General features: G+C 40.9%; 2 protein-coding genes across 4 annotated transcripts; both read right to left on the reverse strand.

Annotated features, from left to right (window-relative positions):
- Window positions 1-416: 416 nt before the first annotated feature.
- me3 (malic enzyme 3, NADP(+)-dependent, mitochondrial) lies at window positions 417-11439 on the reverse strand. The gene is made up of 15 exons (XM_072686245.1): window positions 11322-11439; window positions 10651-10871; window positions 8632-8765; window positions 7356-7505; window positions 7156-7231; window positions 6884-7045; window positions 6373-6476; window positions 6191-6300; window positions 6005-6102; window positions 5757-5870; window positions 5393-5498; window positions 4828-4970; window positions 4221-4394; window positions 2235-2333; window positions 417-1546 (listed from the first exon to the last, which is right to left on the reverse strand). The coding sequence occupies exons 2-15, from the start codon at window positions 10864-10866 to the stop codon at window positions 1385-1387; spliced, it is 1848 nt and encodes a 615-aa protein (XP_072542346.1). The 5' UTR covers window positions 10867-10871; window positions 11322-11439; the 3' UTR covers window positions 417-1384.
- Window positions 11440-13120: 1681 nt separating this feature from the next.
- ildr1b (immunoglobulin-like domain containing receptor 1b) lies at window positions 13121-25466 on the reverse strand. Of its 3 annotated transcripts, none has more exons than XR_011980040.1 (9): window positions 25253-25466; window positions 22169-22339; window positions 21800-21949; window positions 20896-21015; window positions 20258-20404; window positions 18329-18454; window positions 17335-18188; window positions 14345-16159; window positions 13121-14068 (listed from the first exon to the last, which is right to left on the reverse strand). XR_011980040.1 is itself a non-coding variant. In XM_072686246.1 (8 exons), the coding sequence occupies exons 1-8, from the start codon at window positions 25305-25307 to the stop codon at window positions 16121-16123; spliced, it is 1662 nt and encodes a 553-aa protein (XP_072542347.1). In that variant the 5' UTR covers window positions 25308-25466; the 3' UTR covers window positions 13121-16120. The 3 variants fall into 3 exon arrangements, 1 of the variants encoding a protein (XP_072542347.1); XR_011980039.1 differs by having other exon boundaries at window positions 13121-14284; XM_072686246.1 differs by having other exon boundaries at window positions 13121-16159.
- Window positions 25467-26260: the final 794 nt, after the last annotated feature.

Genomic DNA, 26260 nt, shown 5'->3' on the forward strand with positions numbered 1-26260 from the left:
AGAAGTCGTGTAACAGACGATGTCCTGCTCCTGGAAATGTTTACTTTACAGTAACAGCACTTACAGTTACCGGGGCAGCTCTAGCAGGGAAGTGATTTGTCGAACTAACTTGTTAAACAGTTGCTTGTGAACACAACACCCCAAGGCAGAACTTTACTGCAAAGCTTCACAACATGTATTGAGAGTTGGCCATGTAGTTATTAATTAGTCATACTGAAAATGTCTTAATCGTGTGCTGTACGTAAGTAAAGGGCACAGCTAGTAGTATGTGTTGTGGTGTAAAAGATATGATCGCTGTAAGAGAGAAACCAGCTCAGAGCTTCCACATTGTCACAAGCTCCTGAACTTATGGATTTGGGTGAAGTTCCCTCATCCCTTTCCAGACAATCTCAATCACTACTTGTACAGACAACAGATTTGGTTTCATTGTTTATTCAAAACAGTCATTTTCCCTTCCTTGAGTATCTGAAAATAGAATTCCTCCGTAGTGCATTACTCATAAGCAGAGCATGTTCATTAATGATAATAGATAGCAATGATTCTTCAGGTCACGCTGAGCACAAACACATTGGTTACTTATCTGCTTACGACCAAGGTGGTACTTCATATACAAATAGTGACCTTCTGAGGAGAAACACAATATTGACGGCTATTGGAGTGTAATATATCTGACAAGACATCCTTTGGCAAAATCCGGATATGCCAATACAGAAGGCCCTTCTTACAAAATCACACAGCATAACTAAACCCACTACCTATATAACACTACCTTAAAAACACAACAATTCCCTCTGGATGGAAACATCCAACTCCTTACAGGCATCCAGCCTGCTGCTTTAAGCAATAATTGTACAAAAATAATTCCCTCCCTTCAATGGGGTCAGTGGGAGTCAGTGCTTGGGGACTGCAAACAAAGGAGTGCTTAATAGAAGAGAGGGAGCTTATTAAAAATAAATAGTCAGTGTGCACACGTGCAAAACAAAAAGAAAGGGGAGTAAATCATGGAGTGGCATAAAACTTGTCCCATTCCTGTTTAAAAACTTTTTTTTTTTAACATTTCTTTAATTTAAGGGACAGAATGCTGCCCTTCTTTTGACCAGAAGGCTAGAAAATAATGCCGCTGACTGACAGCTATCTTCAGCTTCAGCAAACTCGCATAGACAGACTCTTTGGCATCTGCGAGCAGGGGAGATGTCTGTAGAGTGGGTGGTTCTACTTTTAGCGTTGTCAAAAGACTAATCATAGAAAAACGCATGGGAGCTGAATGCAAAGGCAAAACAATTATGACCTGTAAAAGCATAGTAGAGGAAAAACAGAGGCATGAGACATGTGCTGATATGTGGGTATCAGAGAGCGGAGAAAGAGGCTAAAGAGGCTAAAGCAGCTACACGTCCTGGACCTTCATGGCATCTACGGGCCATGTGTATGAGTCCAGTGTAAAGGAATCATAGTCAGGACTGTAGACATTAGACAACACAAAGGCTTCCTTGTCCTTGGGTTCTGGATACCACGAGGCAACACCCTGCTTATACGCATAGTCCACAATCTGGAAAAAGAGAAAGAAAGGGAGGGATGCTGAAGGACGGTTTAGGAAATAAGATTCTGTACTGATCACATTGTATCCTGAGCAGTTTACTAAACTTGGAAAAACATGCCACAAATGACCACCCGGTGCTCTGCAAAAATACTTGCCAACCTTGTCCTTATCTGGGCAGTAAACATTCATACAAACAGTAGTGGTTTAACATCACTCTGTGCAGTAAAACATCTCCGAAGCTCTCCTCCTGGTACTCTAGTTAACATACAACACCTGGTTTGGCAAATCAGTGCTTAATTATACTACATCAGGTGTGCAGATGATGGAATTTAAGAGAAATCTAGAACCGAGCTTTGTTCTTTCAACTAGCTCACAAGATTTCACGTACTACTACTGTTTTTCAAAATGAGAAATGCCTGTTCCTCTTGTTGTTTAATAGGAGTTAGTAGATATAGTAGATCTAAAGTAGTTTTCTCTCCCTTTTTGCGGACTGTGTCTCCATCACAGCATTATAGTCCGTAGCTGTGGTCGGCGTTGTGGGCATTATCGGTTCAAATTGACCAGTGCTAGTTGGGTCCAAGCAAGCTGGGCCCAAGCAATCTTGCAGGTACAGATTGGGTTATGCCATCTATGACAACATGTATGTCCAACATTTAAATTAAACAGAGTTAAGTTACAGGTAACTTCAGTCACTAACCTTCACAGCGATCTTGAAGGACACTTCTCTGATGGTACTAAGGGGAGGGTACAATCTTCCCTCAGCCAGGTGCTCCTCTGTAACCATGTCTGAGATTGCCTGAGACACAAAATATCAACCACTGTTAATCACAATTCCACCACCTTTATTAGAATGGCATTATTTACAAAAATGGCTAAACTAAGAGAGTATTGGGCAATATTTATCATTATGATAAGTTAGTGTTGTGGATAGATATGTGGTGGATGTCATCACTACTTCTGGAAGTTTTATTCCAGACATTTCATCAAACAAATCCGAGTTACCTGAATTTGCAGATTATGAATGACATGTCACCAAACACCAGTGTGAAAGACTACTGGAGAGCCTGCCAATACATCAATGACTGTGATTGGCAGTCAAGGTTATTTCACCATAGTGATTTCTGAATGTTTTCAAAGTTCAAATATTGGCACTGTGTTTGTTGTTTACATTTGAATAATAACTTCTTTGCATTATAATCATTTACTAAACAGTTGTTTTTGAGCAGTTGGCATTTCTGCAAATAAATGCTTTAAATTGCAATATGTTTTATTTGGAATTTAGGGGAAATGTTGTCCATGGTTTATAAAATACGGCGCAAATGGTTATGTCCCATTGTAAACACACTGTCTATAAATAATAAAACTAAAGAAACTGTCTTTTATTTTTTTCTGGAGCTGTATATGCAAATGCATTAAAATCATTTGCGGTGTAACTTATATTTTCCAATGTGACATTACTTTTTCTGGGAGACAGCTTGAGGGCAGCAGAGCTTAGTTCTCATAGTCTTGAAGCTTTGCCAGAAACACATACTGCAGTGAATGCTGCAAGTAGTAAAGCTGCTGTAAATATGTTGTTTCACCAGTACACAAGTATTTTACCAGGCACACCTGTACACCTATTCATGCAACTGTCTACTCAGCCATTTGTATGGAAGCAGGGCAATGCATAAACTCAAACAGATTTAGTCCAGCAGTTTCCGGTAGCGTTCACGTCATCAGAATGTGGAGGGAAAATGTGATCTCAGGTGATTGTTGGTGCCAAATGGGCTGGTTTAAGCATTTCTGGAACTGCTGATCTCTTTGTATTTTCAGCACAGCAGTCTCTAGAGTTTATTCAGAATGGTGTAATAAGGAAAGAAACATCCAGTGAGTGGCAGTTCTGCAGATGGAAATGCCTTGATTGTGAGAAAGGGTCAATGAAGAATGGCCAGGCTGGACAAAAAGCTGGATGGGCAACTACAGTAGAAGACCATGTTGGCTTCCAATTCTGTCAGTCAAGAACAGACACCTGAGGGTGCAGTGGGCACATACTCATCAAAGTGGACAGACTGGGAAAATGAAGCCTGGTTGATAAATGTAAATTTCTGCTGAGGCACACATATGGTAGGGTCAGAATTTGGTGCCACCGGCATGCACCCACTGACCCAACCTGCCTTGTGTCTACAGTCCAGGCTGATGGAGGCGGTGTAATAATGTGGGGAGTGTTTTCTTGGCACACTCTGGGACTGTTAATACCACTCAATCGTTTCTTGGTACAAACGCCACAGCTTATTTGAGTGTTGTTGATGACCATGTCCTTCCCTTCAACGGCCACAATGTACCCATTACAAGCATGTAATGAGTAAAGGAATCTCAAAGGAATCCATGGAATCCATGGCACTAAGAATGGAGGCCCTACCCAGTATTAGAATCAGTGCTCTTTAAGGAATGTTCTTGACACTGCGAGAGCTGTCTGCTCACGTGGGGTGCTGCTGGCAAAATGATCTGGTTTAATGGGTCCTAGGCCCTCCCCAACTAAACATTGTTTTTACTCTTTTATTTTATTCTAAGACGCATCAAGAACTGAAATATCTACATTAAAACAATCATAAAATTAAGATTTAGGTGGCTTAATTTATGAGCTTTTCCTGTATATCACATCTCTTCTGCAGTAAACTTATCACTGTGTAATCACAATGTTTACCTCTGCTGTGGTGAGGAAAATGTCATCTGATATGTGACGCACTCCACAGGCGATGACTCCCAGTGCTACTCCAGGGAACACATAAGCATTGTTGCCCTGGCCTGGGTAGAAGGTGCGCCCATCTGCAAGAGTGACTTTCTGGAAGGGACTACCACTGGCAAAGATTCCACGACCCTGTGTTAATAAACCAAAAAACAAAGTGATTTGAATGATTTCAGTGCTGCAAGTAAAGTAAAAAAAACTTTACAACTTGACTAAATCTGCCCAATATTGTTTATTGATCTTGAATACACAGAATGCATCATTATCATGATGCTTATCATGACATGTTGAAACACTGACTTCTGGAGAAATCAGGTGAAAATTCCTGTGTTTTTTTTAATAAATCACAATGTCAGTCCTTTCTAATATCGTGTAGCCCCAGTGAACCACTGAAACAACTGTCTAATAGCTATGAGAATTAGCAGATGACACTGCTATGGACATACGGGATCAGGATAAATTTCAGGTTTTACTTGTTGTTACATTTTAGAACCTGGCACTCAATGTTAGAGCACTTTTTATTTATTTTTTTAATGAAGTGTGATTTCTGCAAGATGTACATTACCTCTGTGAGTTTGTAACACTGCTCTGCTGTGCACTCTGCTTTGCTGGTGGGATTGCTAAGGGCAAAGATGATGGGCCTCTCATTGAAGGAGGCCATGTTCTTGATGATCTTCTCTGTAAAAGCTCCTCCAATGGCAGCCACACCTGCACAAAAGAATATTGATGACAAAAACTGTACTGAATATTGATGACTCTGTACCAATACCTAATTAATCTAATCAGTACTTCATTTCAGTAATTTAGATGAGCTGCTGGTGGAAGTGAACAAATGCCTACAGTGACTTAACAGAGAAGATCAGCAACCAAACCTTATTACTTTATACTGTACTTTTGCAGTGCAATAGAACACAATAATATAGCTAATGTTAGATACTAACATAAAAGTACATTTATGATGATTTATGCCGCTAATCTAATGTTCAATATTCATCAGTGTGGTGAATGTGATGTTAAAATGTAGTAAATACACATTTGTGTGTATTGTGTTTTCCTACTTACCACAAAATACCACAATATTATATTATAATATTATATGCTGGGTTAAGTGCGAATGAATTGCTAATTACCAATGACAGCTGTAGGTCTGATGGTCTCCACCACCTCCTCCAGGGTCTTTATGTGAGGGTGATCATGGGCAAACTCTTCCTTCTCATGGTTGAGGTGACTTCTGCCCTGAAGATCACATGACAAAACCAGTGTTTAACATGCTGCACAAATCACAAGGCACCATTTCTCTTGCAATGGCAATTTTAACAGCTACTTTGAGATTGTGGAGGAGTGCATAGAATATCCTGGTGCACTTATGTGTTAGACCTTAATCAAACCTCCATGAATAGCCATTTCCTGGAATAGTGTAGGAGGACATCCACATTTTAGCATAATGATGATAGCATAAGCACGCCCGCATGGTAGTTAGAGGGTAATTGTTACCTTGACAATAAGCCCTTTAGAGTCCACCATCCAGATCCTCTTGACAGCTTCCGCATGTGGCACTCCCTCCTTAGCCATGGCCATGATGAGCAGATGAGCAATGCCCAAAGCAGCCTGATCACATGATTGATAATAACCAATTAAACGGCAACAAGCACTCTCAGACAGCATTTTTTTAGCACATTCTAAGGTGTGCTAAAGAACAACACCCCAGTAAATAAACACATGGCATTTGGTGTAAACAGTACCTCTCCTGCTCCCTGGAACACAAACTTGTGGTCAGACAGTTTATTTTTGGTGATCTTCAGAGCAGCAAGTATACCAGCAACAGCCACTGATGCTGTGCCTAAAAAAGAGAAATATTAGATATTTTTAGTGGGAAGGTCACTGAATTCTGAGCTCTGTCTTTTGTTAAACTCTGGCACTATATCTACCTTGGATGTCATCGTTGAAAGTGCAGTAACGGTTGCGGTACTTGTTAAGAATGCGGAAAGCATTGCTGTTGGCAAAGTCCTCAAACTGAATCAGACAGTTCATCCCATACCTGTGAAAGAGAGCAAGGTTAATCATTCATTGAACATTATCGCTTTATTACTGTGATGCACTTGATACTTACTTGTCTGTGACGGCCTGCATGAACTCATCAATGAGGTCGTCATATTCTTTTCCCCTCACTCTTTTGTGTTTCAGACCAATGTACAAAGGATCATTCAGGAGAGTCTGATCAGAAAATATAAAAAAATAAAAGGTTCATCAAAACAGGCACATTCTGCTGGGCTCTGTAGAGACAGCATTAACCTACCAGTATAGGAATTCTACCAGTATCGTAATCCTTACTCACTGACTAAGGCCCTGTTTACACTCAGCATTAAAGAAGCTTTTAGAAAGTCATACTGTGTTGATCTTTGCATAGCTGAATAAGGCGATTGGGGTACATGGACATGACATACAGTGGGGAAAACAAAATCCAATATCTCTCTAGTTCAAATACTCTGTAACTGGGTGCTAATCCACAATCAGTTCGCAATGATGATTAAGAAGTGTGAACAGGACCTTAAGACAGCCTTACCAAACATTTTTAGCTGAGACTGGACCAATACCATATTGAACCCAAGAGCATGGCAAACCTCATTATCAGTGCCCACGTCCAGCAGTACAGGCAGGCACTGCTGAGGGCGCACTCCTCCACAGGCTGTGTAGAGAGCCAGCTTTCCCACTGGAATCCCCATTCCATAACTGCCCAGGTCTCCCAGTCCCAGGATCCTCTCGCCATCAGTCACCACAATGGCCTAATGATGCACCATACAAATAAACAAGATATTAAACATCCCAAAAACACACGGCACCCACATTTCGGAGTGTTTTTGTGCTCTGTTCATAAGATTAAGCATAAACACACCTTGATGTTATCTTCTGGCCATGAGTTCAGCATGGTGGCAATGTGGCCCTTATCATGAATAGTGATAAAAAGTCCTCTGAAAGAAAAACATGGGAACTAAATTTCAGTGCATTTTTGTTTATATGAAAATGTGTTTGGTAATATAAAGTGTAGTTTTAAAGTGTTTTGAAGTGCATTAGTATGATTTGAATGTGTCTGACCGTGGTCTCCTGAATGCCAGACCATACTGCTGGCAGGCCAGGCCCACAGTGGGAGTGTAAACTATAGGCATGAACTCTTCGATATCAGAGGTCAACACTCGATAAAAGAGCTTCTCATTCCTGTCCTGCAGGGTCATCAACAAGATATATCTGCGAGAGAGAGACAGAGAGCAAGAGAAACAAAGAGAACCAAAGGAAGAGAGTGGGAATAAAGGGGGGAAATCTGTATAATATGATATATATATATATATATATATATATATATATATATATATATATATATATATATATATATATATATATATATATGCAAAATTCAAATTTCTCTCTAATCCGCAGTGGTTTGTTGATAATTTGTATATTTTAAATGGGAATTACAACAATTGGTTCGCTGTTTGTCAGTGTTATTCAGTTTTGTTTGGTGTGAAATGGTGCACTGCTGAGAAACCTACCCAATCAAATTTCTTTACAGTGGTGGAGATAGGAGGTCTACAATGCAATTATCTCACTTTATTTGCCATACAACATGACTAGTGGAACGACACAGGACTTATGAGTTTTTATATGTAATAATGGCAGATGACATCAATTAAAAAAAAAAGATTCAGGAATTCAACAACATATTTATAGCCATTTTGTGTAAAAACTTGCTGTGCTACAGCTTTTAGAGTCACTTAAAGCAACATATTGAAGCAATGTTACCTATAAAACTATGATAGTACACTGATTGTAACCCTAATACTGCACTACGTAACTATCCACTAGTGTTAGCTTAAAGTATGATGAGCATTTGGTGTAAAAGTGAATTACACTCTCCAACTGCAGAGGGAGAGTAGCAAATTTTCACATAATGTTGCTTTAACTGGTCAGAAACCAGGTTCCCATCACCACCACTGTGAACAATTCTGACTCTGGAACTTTATACATCCGAGAGTATTTTCCATCTGACCACTCTGAAGGACATTGTTTAGACCATAACTATTTAATTAAGCACAACATTCTAAGAAATCATTACAATAATCCTTTAATTATTTTTTACTGTAACAGTATTTATATACAGATATATGAAGTCTTAATGTTTGAAAGGCAATCATTTCTCATTTACTTATTTTGGAAAGTCTATGCATGGTTTGTTGTTTAGTCAAGCTCATTTATATTGCTTGACCTTGAGTACTAATTAAAATAATCAGTAGATTACGCAAATTAATTACATATTTATGTTTATATGTACGGTGCAACAGTTGAGTTCAAAACCGCAGTGATGGGTGGACATTACTTGTCAAGTGGGTTGGTGCGTGTCTCGTAGCTTTTCATGACTCGCAGCACCTGAACGTCCTGGGAGAGGAAGCATGGAGGCAACAAGCCATGAATACCCAGCTGAAGTCTCTCCTCCAGGGTGAACGCCATGCCCTGCAAAGTCCAGGACCACACCTTTGTTAACCACAACTGCAAAACAGGTCTACAGACCAAAAGCACACAGTCATCCCATAATCTGGTTTAAATTAAGTGCTCAAACAGTATTTGCGTCTGTCTCAAAGTCTGGGCAAGCTCCCAGTAGAGAGGAAAGACATACCACATGTTGAGTCTATTTATTTCTGACCAATGGAAAGTGTGAGTGACTCTCCCTCCCCTATTACGCTGCCTACTCCCTCTCTGCTTTCTACCTCTACTTGATCCAACTATCCTTGTTTTGAATCTTTTTGTTTCAGTACTTTCCCTGCCTCCAAAGTTTAAAAACAGGATATAGAATGTGCCTGAAAGCATTTTTAAGAATAGAAAAAAAAAAAAAAATCATGACATGTCAAATTTCTTTAAAACCCCCTGAGTCACATCCTGCAATGCAGCTTCCCACCTTCCAAATAAGAGTGCAGGGGACGATAATGCAAATGCCTACTACTAGTGAATAATTAAATAAGTACAATACATTTACATTTACGGCATTTAACAGACGCTCTTATCCAGAGCGACTTACAAAGTGCTTTGCTATTTACCCAAGAAAGAAACCTTAGCTAGTTAGAATAGACTAATAATACAAAGATACCTCTAAGCTTAGACATTGCTAAACACAATACAATAAGGCGACCTTAGTACTCTATTCGCCCAAGTACTCTCGGAAGAGGTGGGTCTTTAGTCTGAGTTTGAAGACAGCGAGTGACTCGGCCGTTCGGACACCCAGGGGAAGCTCGTTCCACCACTTTGGTGCCAGGACAGAAAAAAGCCTGGACGCTTGTCTTCCGTGGATTTTGAGGGATGGCGGGTCGAGTCGAGCCGTACTTGAAGCTTGAAGGGCTCTTGGTGCAGATCGGCTTTTGACCATTGCCATCAAGTACGGAGGGGCTGGTCCGTTCCTGGCTTTATAGGCCAGTGTCAGGGTTTTGAATCTGATGCGGGCAGCAGCTACAGGAAGCCAGTGAAGAGAACGCAGCAGTGGAGTGACATGGCTGAATTTAGGGACACTGAAGACGACCCGTGCCGCTGCATTCTGGATGAGTTGCAGGGGCCAATACATCAATACGGTATATGCAAGCTCACGGGAATCTGCTTTCCGAGTGTAAAACGTTTAACGCCATTACGGCTGACATCATTACGCTGACTGTGCGGATTCAGCAGAACAGGGTTAAGTGTGATTGTCAGGCCTGGTGTGATCTCGGCCTTGCCTTATCAGTGGGAACTCTAATACGACGGCTATATAGCAGCACATAAAACTCGATCAGTCATGCATAATGACGGAGCTCATACACTTTTCCCAACGTTTTAACACAGTGGTCCTAGAGCACCCTTGCATGGTCCTGCAAAAAAAAGGGGGGGTGGGCAATAAGGCAAATTGCACCATGATACTTAAAGCTGTTTTCAGGATAGATCCAGTACAGATATACAGACAATATTTTTACACCCAGACAACATCAACACAAGTAGTGTTAGATGTCAAATAATTATCATATATGATTTATAATGAAAAAATTGCTGCATTATATCCAGTCAAACAGGACGTACTTTTAGCTCTATTTACTGAAATGTACATGTTGGATATTGTTCTTTAAGTACTGATGATATCCATGTTATTATTATATATCCACATATATAATAATGAAAAAGTCTTTACAGCTTTAAACCCTTCAAATAAGCATCAGATTCACTGGCTTGCATGTGTGCTGAAGCAGGAGACCCAGAGGACCAGGGTTTTAGCCCCTGAAACGGGCCCTCCAGCAACATCATCAGCATCCCTGGACCTGCCACACACACACACACACACACACACACATATTGACCCTCAAGACCGTTGTGTGGTCTTTACCTTGTTAAGGTAGGGATTTCTGGTGATATCATAGCCCCTCTTTTTGGTGCTAACACTGGGCCTGGTGCTCGCGCCCGAGTGGCAATCTCTCAGCGCGCCGAGAAGCAGCGGGCTGCCGGCGGAGAGAGCAGCCGGAGCCGGGCTGGACAGAGACCAAAGGGCGCCTGACGTCCGTCTGCACAGAGACAGCACACTTTTGCCAGAGATGGAGTTCATGATTCCTAAAAGAAAACACATAAATTAATAGAAATAGGGGTCAAGATATCCGGCTGAAGCTAGTACATCCAGAAGAAGTAGCTAGCTAGCGGACTGGTTTCAGCCCACCGTTAGCCGAGCTCTAGTTAGCGCTAGCGGTCTAAACACTGTAAACATCGGCCTAAAGCGCCTCACACCGCTGAAATAACCGCAAAAATAAGAGACAGCAGGCGTTGTTTACTCGTGCTGACACTGACTGTCTTCATAACAGGGAGAGTACAGCAGACAAAGGCAGTTTCAGACAAGCTGGACTTGTTGTTAATCAGCGAGCGAGCGAGCGAGCTAGCGCTAGCTGCAATATCACAGAACCAGCAGATCCAGGAAGACGGGCTAAAATGACCTGAGCTGACCCAGAAGCCGCGCTTTCGCTCCTAAACACAAGCTGCTCCAAACTGCATGTGATTTGACAGCTGTACCTGCTGCCTGGCTCCTGTCTCCTGGCTGTTGTTTATCGCCGGTGGATGTTGCAATCCTCTGATTCTGCCGATTCGAGCAGGCTTGACATTGAACCGCTTTCACTTTCCCGTAGTCCGCCCTCAGACCCGCCCTCAGGCCCGCCCTCAGACCCGCCCTCAGACCCGCCCTCAGGCCCGCCCTCAGGCCCGCCCGTTTCTCACCGCTGACCAATCGCACGGAGCCGTGAAGCGAAGCGGTTAAAAATACCGAGGCTTCTTACTGTACCTATACTGTAAGCCATACACGCCCTCAGCCAAGGAGAACTGCAAGGCCACTGTAGGTTAACATTGCTCACCTAAATGCAAGATTTCAGTCCCTGGGATTTCAAACACAGCCCTTCAGACTGGCTCTATACAGTGGTAATGATAGGACAGGAGCTGGGCTCACGAAGGCCTACAATGTAAATACAGACATTTTATTTAGGACTACTATCCAAAATGACTAAGGAACCGACACACAGCTTTTGAGTCTTTTATAAACTTAAACCTTAAATCTAACCATAACCTTAAATCTAAACCCTAAACCGAATCTTACCCTTAAATCTAACCCTAAACTCAACCTTAACCGTACCATTAAATCTAACCCAAAACCTTACATCAATCTTACCCTTAAACCTAACCCTAAGCCCTAAATATAATCCTGCCCTTAGGTCTAACCCTACACACTTAATCTTACCATTAAATCTAACCCTAAACCCAACCTTAACCTTACCATTAAATCTAACCTTAAACCCAACCATTAAATCTAACCCTAAACCCAACCTTAACTCTAACCCTAAACTCAACCTTACCCTTAAATCTAACCCTAAACCCAACCTTAACATTAACTCTAAACCTAACATTAATCTTACCCTTAAACCTAACCCCTAAATATAATCCTGCCATTCTGTCTAACTCTACACCCTTAACCTTACCCTTAATCTAACCCTAAACCCAACCCTAAACCCACCCTTAACCTTACCCTTAAATCTAACCCTAAACCCAACCTTAACATTAACTCTAAACCTAACATTAATCTTACCCTTAAACCTAACCCCTAAATATAATCCTGCCATTCTGTCTAACCCTACACCCTTAACCTTATCCTTAATCTAACCCTAAACCCAACCCTAAACCCACCCTTAACCTTACCCTTAAATCGAACCCTAAACCCAACCTCAACCTTACCATTAAATCTAACCCTAAACCCAACCTTAACTCTAACCCTAAACTCAACCTTACCCTTAAATCTAACCCTAAACCCAACCTTAACATTAACTCTAAACCTAACATTAATCTTACCCTTAAACCTAACCCCTAAATATAATCCTGCCATTCTGTCTAACCCTACACCCTTAACCTTACCTTTAAATCTAACCCCAAACCCACCCTTAAATCTGACCCTCCTATCCAAAATGACTTGTGAACCCCACATATCTTTTGAGTCTTATGTGTGATGTTGATGAAATAGTGGCAAATCTGAGAAATGAGAGCTTCCCTATGGACTGTTTGGCCTCATAACATCCTACAGGTTCCTCACTGCCATGAATGGATTTTCAAAGATATGTTCTAAGCCAAAAACGGTCTCCAAACTAGTGTAAAACAACGCCTCACATTTCAGGCAGGGTGTTCATGACCATTCAGCGTGGTAGCTTTTTGTGAAGTTTTCTCTACTCCCTAGTACGTTTCTCTAGAACAGCATAAACCCACTGCAGATGACCCTTGCTGTCTTTAAAAAGAATTAAACAAAAAGCCTTCCTTTTCATTTTAAGAGACAAATGCTTTTTTAAAAATGTGTTTATTCATTATTTGTTACATATTGTATCAATTATTTTCACAAAAAAACATATAAATGTAAAATATGTCATATGTAGCAAAGTCTGCTTGAAAGCTAAATCTGTGCAAAATCTGTTGGAAATCCAAAGTGTATTTCAGTCTGACCTTCAGCCGCAAGTCATCTGTGACCAGATCAAATCCAACTTCAGAGTTAGAGACCACTGAGGCAAACATTGAGGTGAGGACTATTACAGGGTTTGTGCAAACTCTCTGGTCCCCCCGTTCACGAGGAAGAAACGCAGGCTGCATTTTGTTACTTTTGTTACATTTGTTACAGATTCAACTGACCTCCATCTTCCTCACAGGTGGCACAAAACCCCAGTCTCGTTATCTCGGACATAAGCTGCCTCACGTTAAAAACAGTAATCTCTTACTCATTTTAATGCAGAGGGAGCAAGAGAAACTGATCAGGAATATTCAGTTGTATGAAGAATGTACACACCCCTAGTCCATGTGTTTAGATGATTGAAAATGGGTGAACAAAGCATCTACTGACAAACATAAAGCAAATATAGCATTTTCTCCTGTCAATTTTGGAGCATGTCTATTTATTAAAAATTAAACATACAATTTTAGGTATCACTTCAATTGGATGGTCGATTATTGATGCTTCATAGATGCTCACCTGATATTCAACCAACACAACTGAAAGTCTATTAAATGTATTTGAACTCTTAAGTTGAATGTAAATAGTTGTCTACTGAATGTAATCCTACACATAAAACCAACCTAACCCTTAAATCTAAGGCCAACCTAACCCTTAAATCTAAACCTTACCATTAAATCTAACCTTAACCGTACCTTTAAATCTAAACCTAAACCCAACTATAACCCTGCTCTTAAATCTAACCCTTAACCTAACCTTAACCCTGCACATAAATCTAACCCTAAACCTGCCTATAACCCTGCTCTTAAATCTGACCCTAAACCTAACCTTAACCCCACTCTTAAATCTAACCCATAACCTAACCTTAACCTTGCACATAAATCTAACCCTAAACCTGCCTATAACCCTGCTCTTAAATCTGACCCTAAACCTAACCTTAACCCCACTCTTAAATCTAACCCATAACCTAACCTTAACCTTGCACATAAATCTAACCCTAAACCTAACCCCACTCTTAAATCTAACCCTAAACCTAACCCTGCTCTTAAATCTAACCCTAAACCTAACCCTGCTCTTAAATCTAACCCTAAACCTAACCTTAACCCTGCACATAAATCTAGCCCTAGGTAAGGGTTGGGTTTTAGGGTAACATTCAATAAACAACATTTAATTTTAAATTAATAGTTTCAGTTGAATGTCAGGTGAGCATTTACGAGGTATCTACAATGGACCATCCAAGTGAAGAGATACCTAAGATTGTTTTATTTTTCACCAATACATTAATTAAAGCAAATAAACTGTAACTGTGCATAAAATATTCAGATATGTGTCACTTTAGAGGACATTAACGTATTTATACAAAAAAAATAAAAATAAACGTATTTTTGCCAAATTGTTGCGTAAGAAAAATCAATGGCAACAGACAGAACGACAATGGAGACAAACAAAACGTTGAAAACAACTGGAGCAAAGTTATACATGACCACACCCTTTTGAGCACCCTCATAGGGCAGTGATTCTCACCCTTGGTCGTGGAGGCTCCCTGCCCTGCACATTTAAGTGGTTTCCCTGCTTAAAAACACTCCCACTGCAACTAGCAATAAATGTGCAGGGCAGGGTACCTCCATGACCAGAGCTGGGAAACACTGCTATAAGAGAGTGAGAAGAAGCACAAGAGCACATTTGTTTCTGAAGAAGGCAAATACAGTTAATAACAGTTAGGACATCACAAGGAGAAATGTAAGGCACAATCAAGCATGCACTTAGTCTAACCTTAATATTTATATTGTAGACAAGAAAACAGCACCAAGAATGTGTCGAAAACCCATCACCAATCAGGCCAGATTACTGTAAACACAGATATCCCAAACTGAAATTGAGTCATACTGTGGAATGCAAATGTTTGGGCTGTTACTGTGAATAGGTAAACGAAGAAGAAAAAAAATTAATAATAAAAACTAAATAAATAAAAAGCAAACCATGATAAAACTTGGGCACTGCAAGCGATTTATGCTCTTTAACTTTTTATTAAGATTAAGATTAGCTTGTTAGGGCAGTGGCTAACAATAATTGTTAGAAAAGGCATATACATACTCAGACTCCTCAAACACCACGTTTCAACAATCCGATTTCATGGTCTCCTCTAAGCATCTGTCTAGCACTCGCCTGTCTGACCTTCAGAAAGGTGCAGCAGACTCAGCAGTGCACTATTCTACTGTGCAGCCACACCTGCACAGATATGGCATTAATGTGAGGGTCATCAGAAGTAAACAGCTGAACAAGCTCCCATCTAAAGAAGTGTTACTAAATACTGTACACACTGGGTACCCCAGCTTTTTCTTTGGACCCTTTTTATTTTAAAATTTTATTGAAATAAAAACAAACAAACAAACAAACAAACAAAGAATAACAATCTTATTTAAAATATTAGGACTAAGAGATCCACTATTCACAGCAACCAATATTTTAACCAGGGGTGCCCAAACCTTTGCATGCCACTGTAGCTTGTTGAAGCATATTATATATTCTTAGTATTAAACATAGCACTACTTAACAACACAGATAAAAAAAGCAAACAGATAAAACATAAACATTCCAAACATCTTTAAACAACTATAAAAAGGCAGGGAATCTATGAATCTACTGAAAAACTGTTTTAAAATGATAATTTGAAAGGGTAAGGTTGTTCTCACTGGCCAAGCGCAGTCCACTGCTAGACAATGCTGCAAGTTCTGCAGAAATCCCCGCCTACCTCCTATATTACTCTGACTTAATCATATTAATGTATGCATCCTCTGACGCGAGTGGGTGAAAATGCAGGACAAGGCAGGATGCGTCTTCAGATCACAACACTGACTCCACTACGAGAGCTCTTATCCTAAAAGAAAGAGGGGAGAAGGAGGAAGAAGGGGGGAAGTGGTGGTTGGACAATGAGAAAGAATAGGGTGGTATAGAAACATAAATCACAAAAGTAAAGATAATTAAACAAAATAAACAATTTTAAGAATATTGCTGAATCTGAATGAATTTAAAATAGAATTCAAGATTCAAAGATTTACTATGTTTTATATTAGTAGAACAAAAACCACTTCAAATCACTGCCCTCAACTGTAAAAGGTGTCCCAATCCAGTCTGAAGAATAAGCACTGGGCCCACCAAGGCATATTTTACTGGGCCGATATCTGCTATATTAAGCATGATCTATTTTTGATCCTTTCTTAAGACTGTAATCCACTGGAGTCTCTGATGCTCGTCTTTGAGGACATTAACATTCGTTCTCTAGAATTTCTATTCTAGAAAGAATAGAAATTCTTTTAATGTTAAGGCATTTCTAGCTCCTGGGCTCCCCTCACAGTTGGGACATGGAATTCGCTTTGAGACGCCCCTAAAGGACATGTTTTACACATGCATTTTTGGACAAGCTGAGAACTGGCATAAAGTGACAGAAGCATGTGGGCTAAAGCGGCAGATTAATATTACAAGATTTTACACTAGCATCACTATGCAGCGGTAAATGGGTTTTGCAGCGGTATGCAGTTCTCGTGAGTGTTATTACATAGTACACATGCCGAGTGCACTGAGCCTGAAGTATGCTATTTAAGGCTAATTAATGTTGCTTTAAATGACTAGAGTGTGGTACTAGAACTATACTTGCCTACTTACTTGCATGTACTGCTAGTGGTAATGTGTGTGTGTGTTTTAGTGTACCTGAAATGTGCACTGTGCAGCTGTATTAGCCACATTTAAAATGAACACTTGTATTAAAATTGTGAATATGATCTGTTACTCATTGCAATTTGATTCAACAAAAGTTAATTTTCTGCATACTGTAGTACGGCTGCAATGATCACATCAGCACTGCAATGTTAGTATGCCAGAATTGGGATTCTCAATTAATCATGCTGCCCGAATCAACAGATACTCAATACGAAATGACTTGGATTGAGACTGGGGAGAAAAGAGAGAGGGGGGAGAGGAGAGAAAAAAATAAACGAGAAAGAAACCCCCCAAAAACAAATGATCAGGACACCCTCAGGACATCCCCACACTCACCGAGCTGCGTTCATTGGTCCTCCTGCTGTGGCCAGGCTGGATCTCAATGGAAGAGTAGCTGGGTGGTTTCTCTGGCCAGGCTCTGTCTCGCGATCTTGCAGCTCCTCTGTGACTGTCCTCTTCTGAGCTCCAGGAGCCACGTCGAGGATTCGCCCGCTCTAGCTCCTCGATCAGCTCATCTTTGCTGCGCACTCGTGGGTGCAAGCGCTCCCCACTCGAACCTCCTCTGCGTCCCTTGGATCCCCGCCCCCCCCGCCTGTCGTCCCATCCTGACTCGTCGCTGTAACTGCGCAGGATCCCGCGGCGCGATGACCCTGGATCCCGGCGCGAGTCATCACGGTAATGGCCTGTGCGGTTGGAGCTCCCGCTGGACTGACTGGAGAAGTGGAGTACTCCACGGTCATCCCTTGGGGCCCTGCGAGAGGTCAGGCTCGGGGCTCGACCCACAATCGGGGGCAACTGGATGACCCTGCGCTCCACACCATGCACACCCATCTCATCCAGGGCGGAAAGCATGCTGGGGGGCCCGGGGTTGTAGGGCACAGCCGGAGTTAGCGGCTGCATAGGCTGTGGTGGAAGGACCATCCGCTGAGGAGGCAGGGCCTGAAGAGGGGCCGCCATGTACTGAGCCTGAGGCTGGAGAAGCGGAGGTCCCACATCCATCCCCCTCACCTGATTCTCCAGGAAGTCCAACATCTGGTGGGTGCCATGCATGCTACCATTACCACTCCCATGCATGCTTCCGTTGGCTTGGACTCCATGGGGAAGTACCATAGGTGGCCCAGGTTGGTGTGGTGGGACAACCATTGGCCCCATTGGAATATTGTGTTTAGAAGGGTAATCTAAAAAAGATCCTGTGAATTGAACATTTTAGAATATTACGCAACATCCAGAATTGCTGGAAGCTGTCTTTTGGCCCAGGGGCCAAGAGAACTGGTTACAGGTAAAAATGGTTAGTAGGACGAGGAGAAGGAGAACAGGTTGAGTTACAGACCTGAGTACAGCAGAGGGTTTGCCTGAGAGGATCCATTTGAGCCAACAGGAGAATAGATGGGCTGGCCATGGAGCCAAGGGGTCATGGCCTTCTGAGCTTCACGAATCATCCTGTGTTGCATCACCGCTAAATGGAGAAGAAAAAAGTGAGAAAAGGAGCAAGAGAGAAAGTATAGGAAGTTGGTAGTTGATAAAGCAACAAGCCATGAAAAATCATTTGTGTCAGTTGTCTGACTAATGGTTAAGAGGTGTGGTATGACACAAAAGTGGAATGACAGCAAAATACAATATAATAAAAACCAAATGTGTCAATGTTAAATAAATTATTTACTATTGATAGTAATCTCAAAAGATTGGTGCGCTGCAGTGCATTTATGTGGTCTCCTCAAGTAGAGACTGATATGCAAAATAACCATATGAAGCACTGAATAATTTTTTGATACTCTGATATTCTTATAGAACTGTAATAATTACAAAAACATCCAATGGAGTATGCACTAAAGGTTTTGGTTGAAATATAAAAAGAAAGCTATTTCTAAGCTTAAATAGCTATTGTTTTCTACTACAAAGTATACTTCAATATGTGCTTATAATTATGAATTAAGCTTATTAGAACAGAATACAAACTAAACAACAGTACAATTTGAGGATTTCACGAATCACAGCTAGCTGTTTTGGCATAGCATGTTAAAGCAGCATTATGCGAGAACGGGTATTTCTTGCTCCTGGGCTCCCCCTACATTCGGGAAGGGGAATTTGCGCTTTGAAAGATACAGAACCAGGACTGAAAGTGAAAAAAGCATGTTGATTGAGGCAGCACAGAAATATTACAGGATTATACATGAATATGACTCTGCTTTTGCCATGCCCACTTCACCAAAGTTACACAATGCAGTTAGCAGCATGCGCAAGCCCAAGGTAGCAACTATTCTCCCTTTTACGAGTCAGTGGAGCATCACACTACATTTCTGAAGCTGTTATTTTAAAGTAAAAACTTTACAGAATGCTGCTTTAAGGGAGGCAACTGTGGATGACTGTAACAGAAACTGTATACATCTTGCTCTGGAAGGCTCATTTCTCATCAAGATGTTCAGTGCAGACAGCTATTGTTGACTAGACTTTTTTTCTACACTGAATTTATAAAAAGAAATTAATAGTCTGATTATTCAGGTGAACAAATCTTCATATAGTCATTAATCTATTATTATTAGTATTATTAATATGATTATTTATATCTGCAAAAACAAATAAAAAAGAAGTTCAGTCAAGGGCACAACTACAAATAGTTATTACTTTCCTAATCATTCACTTTACTATCCTAATCATTTTACTCAGTGTAATTTGAAATGAGCAGAAACTATAAAAGGAACAACACACATCAAGCTTAAAACAAGCAGTGTTCTGCAGGAGTGCTGGGCCTGCCAAGAATTTTTTTCTGGTTATATAGTCCCAACAGTTTTGGATTGTGATGTGATTAAGACAAGAGATATCAGGTACTCTTAACTTAAGGGTTTCTTCAGTAAAGGCAACAGTTCTTTATAAAAACATTCGAATGCTTAAATGGTTCTTTGGATTGGTGGCAAATCTTCTAAAAATGTTCTATATAGCATCTAAGAGTCTAAGAACCCTTTTTCAGACCTGGAACAGTAGTAGTACTACTTTTTGCTTAGAGTGTACTGTGTTTTTTAAATAACAAATGCATGTGCATAAGGAGTTTTATAAAAGAGTTTCATAAGATTTTACAATGTGGCCCAACCATTTAGATTCTTGCTATGAATTATCACTCATACAGAGCAGGAGTGCTGCAAATACTACCTTCCTGCACTCTGCTCTCAAAGTGGCAAGGCTGGTTAAGTGCTGATGGAAACTGCAGAGTTAGCAGATGAATAAGGGTGAGGGTGTTGGCTGTTTAGTTTAGTTACGCGTGTACCTTTCTCTGGGCAGCAGCACGTCCTGGGACAGCAGGGGCAGCGTACATAGCAGCAGCACTTCTGAGGGCAGCACTGACAGCAGCAGACACCAAACAGTATGATCAGCAAAAGGGCCCCGATGATGATGAACAGCACTGTCAGCCAATCTGAGGCAAGAGAGATAAGATTCTGTTCTGGCAAGGATCTTCTTAACAGGTGGTCTCTCAATATTCATTTATTTTTAAATCTGCCAATTATTTTACTTTTTCTCCTGATTAATCCACCTATTCATAGCTCGCCCTAGCACTAGCAACACTCTTGACACAGCACCGTTGCACCAGCTAACAGACACCTGTGCCGGCCAACACTGCTTTAAGAGTGATATAGGGAGAGAGCGCCATCTATCCACTCGAAAGTAACATGACCAATTGTGCTCTCTCTGGCTCTGTGAAGGCAAAGAGGCATGGCTCAGGGTTCGAATTCGTAACTCCTGAGCCATTGTAGCACTGCATTAGACCACTGAACCACTCAGAGCCGTGGTCTCTCAATATTTAAGATGACGTGAATGTCAAAACTAGTGAACTGGTCAGTTAATGTAAATGAATGCAATTAAAGCTTCAGCTTTAGATCACTTCTGCTATAGGTGTAGTCCTCTTACGGTACACAATGAGTTTGATTTCCTTGTCAGAGTCCCCTATGGTGTCCCCAGCTGCGTCAATTGAGCAGAAATACACGCCATTGTCCCACCACATGACTTCAGTGATGACCAGATCTGCTTCTGCAAATAAGCACATTTAAAACAAATAAGCTTTAGGCAATGGTTCAGCCAAAAATCATATTTAAACATGACAAACTATGGACAATAATACCAGAATCATGTATCACGTATCATGTATCACAAGATAATTGCTTAAAAAAAGTGCATCAGACGGTTTAGATTAGACATACTTTCACTTTTCAAACGGATACTCTAACATAAATTTATTGTGGAAGTAACACTGGGAAAAAATATCTGCACTTTACTATAAATAAACAAATGGCATGCTCCGCTCCACCACAATTCACTCTAATGACGTTCTAATCATCTGCAGCTGATGTGCTACACCTTGAGGCATTTTAGGTAGTAACAAATGTAAGTGTCTTTTTTTGTCGTATAAAAACTGCATTTCTCATGATTTTTTTATTTTATAGACATTTCCTTAGTTTTGTGTGTTTCATTATATTACCTCCATCTCTCAAGATCAAATGTACATGTGGTTTAGTATATAAAAATTTTCATGGGGTGTCCTAATTGTTTCACATGACTGTATATGAGCACAAATATCAGATATCAGCCTCGGCTCACTGTTTCCATATTGGTGCATTTGTCATTTTTTGTCTTCATTTTCTGTCATCTTTCGAGTTACTTGATTAAGAACTAGGCAAGTTTAGGCAATTCAGGCAAGTGTGAGGTGCCAAACATGTCTTGGCTGACTGACTACAGTGAGAACTGTGTGAACCGGTTTGATTTAGAAAGCAGGTTCCAGCGTTTGTGTAAATGTCATGGCTAGTGCTAGGCTCACTGTTTTGGATGGTGATCTTGCGTTCGCGATATTCTGCGCCCAGTATGGGTTCATTACTGCCCCTCTTCTGGATGACTGTGCGGACAGTGCGTTGCCTGTCTGGACAGTCGTTGGCTGGGTCCTGCCCCAGAGTCAGAGCTGCTTGGTATGCTAAACAGAGACAGAGATTGCATATGATTCAACCCCCTGATTTAACATACAGGAATATAAAAAGGCTCAGTCTGATACAGAGCATTACAGATACCCAGATGTCAACAAAGAATAAAGCAAGTGACTTTTTGTTCTAATGAACAGAACAAATAAAGGCCATTTCATTCATGTGCTGTTAGAGGAGGTAAGAAAATGCTGAATTGCAAATTGCATTTTTACCTGTTGAGTAATACTGCAACACTGGGTCCAAGCAGAAGGACTTGTAGCGCCATGTAACCAAAACATCCTGCTGGTTGGCTGAAGTAGAATAGTCACAGCGCAGGATGATGGAGGCAAACAGAGTTGTGCTTCTCTCTGTGTAGGGAACCGTCACCTGGATGGCAAGCAGTTCTAAAGAGAACAAGAAAGACACTTTCTAAGATCAGAAACAACGTAGATATAGATACACTACTGGGTACAGTATAGATACAGTATTGGGAGCTTTTATGACATCCCATTTTAAATTAATAGGAATTATTATGGAGTTGGTTCCTCCTCTGCAGCTATAACAGCTTCCACTCTTCTGGGAAGGCTTTCTACAAAATTAAGGAGTGTTTCTGTGGAAAGCTTTACCCAATCAAAGCATTTGTGTGGTCAGACACTGACGTTGGATGAGAGGGCCTGGCTCGCGCCAGCCTGGTGTGCGCCAGTCAAGTTCATACACATCTCACAGCTCACCAAACTGTGCCATACTGGAACAGAAAAGACCCTCCCCCAAACTGTTTCCACAATGTTGGAAGCATACAATCATCCAAACTGTCTTGGTATGCTGCAGCATTAAGATTTCAGGGGCCTAGGCCAACCCCTTAAAAACAATCCCATGCCATTATCCCTCCTCCACTAAACTTTACAGTTGGCACAATGCAGTCAGGCAGGTAACGTTCTTTCCTGGCATTTGAGGCAGTGAGTTACTGGCGACTTTGTGCCTTAACTTTACGTGTTCCGGCACTTTGTGGCTATGGTGCTGTGTTGCTGGGTTTCTGAATGCTTCCACTTTTCAATAATACCACTCACAGTTAATGGTAGAATATCTAGGAATGAAGAAATTTCAACCATTGACTTGTCGCATTGGTGGCGTCCTATTACAGGTATTAACACACTAGAATTTAGTGAACTCTTTAGTACCACCAATTCCTCCACTAATGTGTGTAAAGGCAGAACTGCACACCTAATTGGACTGAATGAAACACCTTAACTCAATGACTGTGTGTCATATAAATATATGAAATTATACACATATAAACATTACTATAATATTTTATGTAATTTTACTTTAGAACAAAGTTCTCTTCTTCGTAGGCAGGAACATGGCTTTTGGAGATCAGTTCATCTTCTATACACTTACCCATTCAGTCATTTGACCAGACAATTTGTCCAAACCTTGGCATGCTATTGTATAAACGCATTTCCAGTACCACAGCTGCAACCTTGAAACCCTTGAATAATGATGGCCAATACACCTCTATGACCCACGCCTTGTTGGTTAGCGCTTTATTCTTTTCTCTTGCTGCTTGTTGTGTCAGACCACGTTCTAAAATTGTAATAACATTTTTAATAACATAATTAATAGTTATGGTTTATTAACATCAAGTCCTAGGTGTTTCTTTCCTGCTGATTATTTATTGCAGCGCTATTCAGATGGTCACGTCATCAACTGAGAAAGAAAAAGTATCTTCATTTAGTTGAGTTATATAAATAATATAAGCATGTCGACAAGGACTACTTCAAAGATGCCTACATGTGTTAGAGTATGAGTATCGCAAACTAATGGACATTTTAAAGTTTGAACTGGCAAACGGACTGTTAAATAAATCAACAGTGCCTCTTGTGTGATTAAACTAGACGACTTTCTGCAGGAAGATAAGGAGAAGGACTAGAACGTGACCGACTGCGATAGTATGTAAACAAATGAGCAACTTTAATAAAACACGATGAGTAGAATATTACAGAATACCACAGCTAACGTTACTTCACATCATTTAAACTGTGACCTGGATAAACAAGCCCCATTCAGTTTGTGCAAATAAATTGTTTAGGCCATTGTGGCCTAAAACACCACCAGCGATACAAGTGGTAACTCAACCGTCAGTAGTAAATACTCAAAATTCAAGACCACTTTAATGTATTTTTCTCCTAGTAGAAATTCAGTTATCCACATAAAAGGATTCAATTATAGTGACAATATCAGATCTATATATAGCGCCGTTTGGACCACAAATCAGTCAGGACGACATATCCTTAACATCATTTTGATGAGTCGCACGTCACCATTCACATGTCATTTTCTACATTATCTATAATTAAAATTTTCATGTAAAGTGTCAAATTAAATGAGACAAAGTTACTAGTTTTTTTTTTTTTTTAACTGTAAATCCAGATACATACACTGTGATTCTGAATAGTAAAATGTCCAGGTTTTGTTTTGTTTTTATGTGCAGTTTCAGATTTCTAAAAAATATACTTTAACAAATCTACAAATCTACAGATTTTGACTAGTAGGAATATTATAATGATTATTACCGACAGAAACAAGATTTTCTTTTCTAGTCAGAATTACAGTAAATACAGTAAATATCTGGAGGAGACTATTTCTCTACTTGTGAAATAACTATAGATAACTAGACTTTTTACTAGTAGGAATTACAGATAGGAGAGACCAGAACTAGATATCCTCTGTGTGTGCATTTGCACATCCGTGTCAGCAATGGGTGCAACTTAAAAGTAGATGAATACATGAATAGATGAAAGGGTGTCCACAAACATTTGGACAGACACTGTATGACTAGTCAGAATTACATTGGGATGTACTGTCTTGTCAATGTGGCGAGTCAGAATGGCTGCAGATCTGATTGTACTGGTGATCAGTTTATTGATCATATCTGATATCAGAATTCTTACTAGGGGGGAAAAGCTGCATCACAGAGCTCCTGAGCTGCAGTTTTTACTAGCAGATGACTTTCAGCTCGTCTCACTTGTGGCTTTTAGGCTAAAAAACGGCCAACAAGAGTGGAGACTGTATAACGAGCAAATGCGTCAACAAACCCTACACAGGCTGAAGAGCGTGAGAGCGCCAGTCACGTGACCGCGTTAGATTGGGGGACGTTTCCTGGCGTTGTTGATGATTAACCCCTCAAGAAGACACCTTCAATATTTTTACACTGAAACTACAGCATTCAGGGTCTTTATTTCTAAAACTCAACAGGCTGTTGGTACTCGTCTGTGCTCTTTCGTGCTGTAGTAAAGTGCACCACCAGGCCTGTTTACCTGCGGGGAGAAGACAGCAGAGCAGCGCCGCTATCAGACCCCTCTTCTCCTCCATGTTCGCGTCACGCGGAAGTTTCTCCCAAATTTTGTTCTCAAATCCGACAAACGTTGATGTACCGGGTAGAAGAAGGCTCCATACTCCAGCAGGAGGGTCTCTCACTTCGACGCCCCGTGTTTGCGTGTGGACAGGGTGTACAGGTGTCTCTCCCTCTCAGGCCTTCAGCGCCACGACGCCCCGCCCCCGCCCCCGCCCGCGCCCCCGCCCCCGCCCGCGCCGACGTCATCACGAACAGGTGCAGCCTCGCTCGAATAGGTGTATTCACTTGTTTTCTCTGCGTGTTTGATGAGTTTTTCATTACACGGTTTATTGCAAACCTGTACACACTGCTGGATTTCAGGCGACGATGAAGTTCCAGCAAGAGTTTCTGTCCGGCAGCCTCTGTCCTGATCATCACCACAAGGTGGCGCCTTCTTGTTTTTGTTAACCTGGAGATCCTCTGATCGTGTCCTGTTTTAATGTCTGGACTCTCTCTCCCTGAGGGCTGTTCCCCTTTCTCTGCTCGTAGCCGTACACGCTCCTGAACTCGTGAGGGGTGAGGTGTTAGAGAGTGGGGCTGAAACCGAGAGCAGGGGACCAGCAGGGGCGGGGTTTGGACACCCCGTAGCTCCAGAACTAAACTTTGACCTGAGACGCGGTCCAGTTATTCCCTCTGATGATTAACTGGGGTGACCAGAGGTTATGGTATTCAAATAGCCTTAATAGCCTATATGACCAAAATAATGTGCTTTTATTTGTGTCGTTCAAGTAAATTTGTATAAATAAAAATACAAATAAAAGTCTTAATTTTACTACATTTTACATTTAAAGTTTTTCATAAAAAATGTAAAATAATAATACAAATGCATCAATTAAATAAAGTCAGTTGTTGTAAAAATCCACTCGTTTTATTTTTATACTTTCATTTTTGCTTGTATTTATTTGGAGACTGTGTCCAATCGGCTGTGGTG

The sequence above is a fragment of the Salminus brasiliensis genome, chromosome 8 (genome assembly GCF_030463535.1).
Source record: "Salminus brasiliensis chromosome 8, fSalBra1.hap2, whole genome shotgun sequence".
NCBI lineage: Eukaryota > Metazoa > Chordata > Actinopteri > Characiformes > Bryconidae > Salminus > Salminus brasiliensis.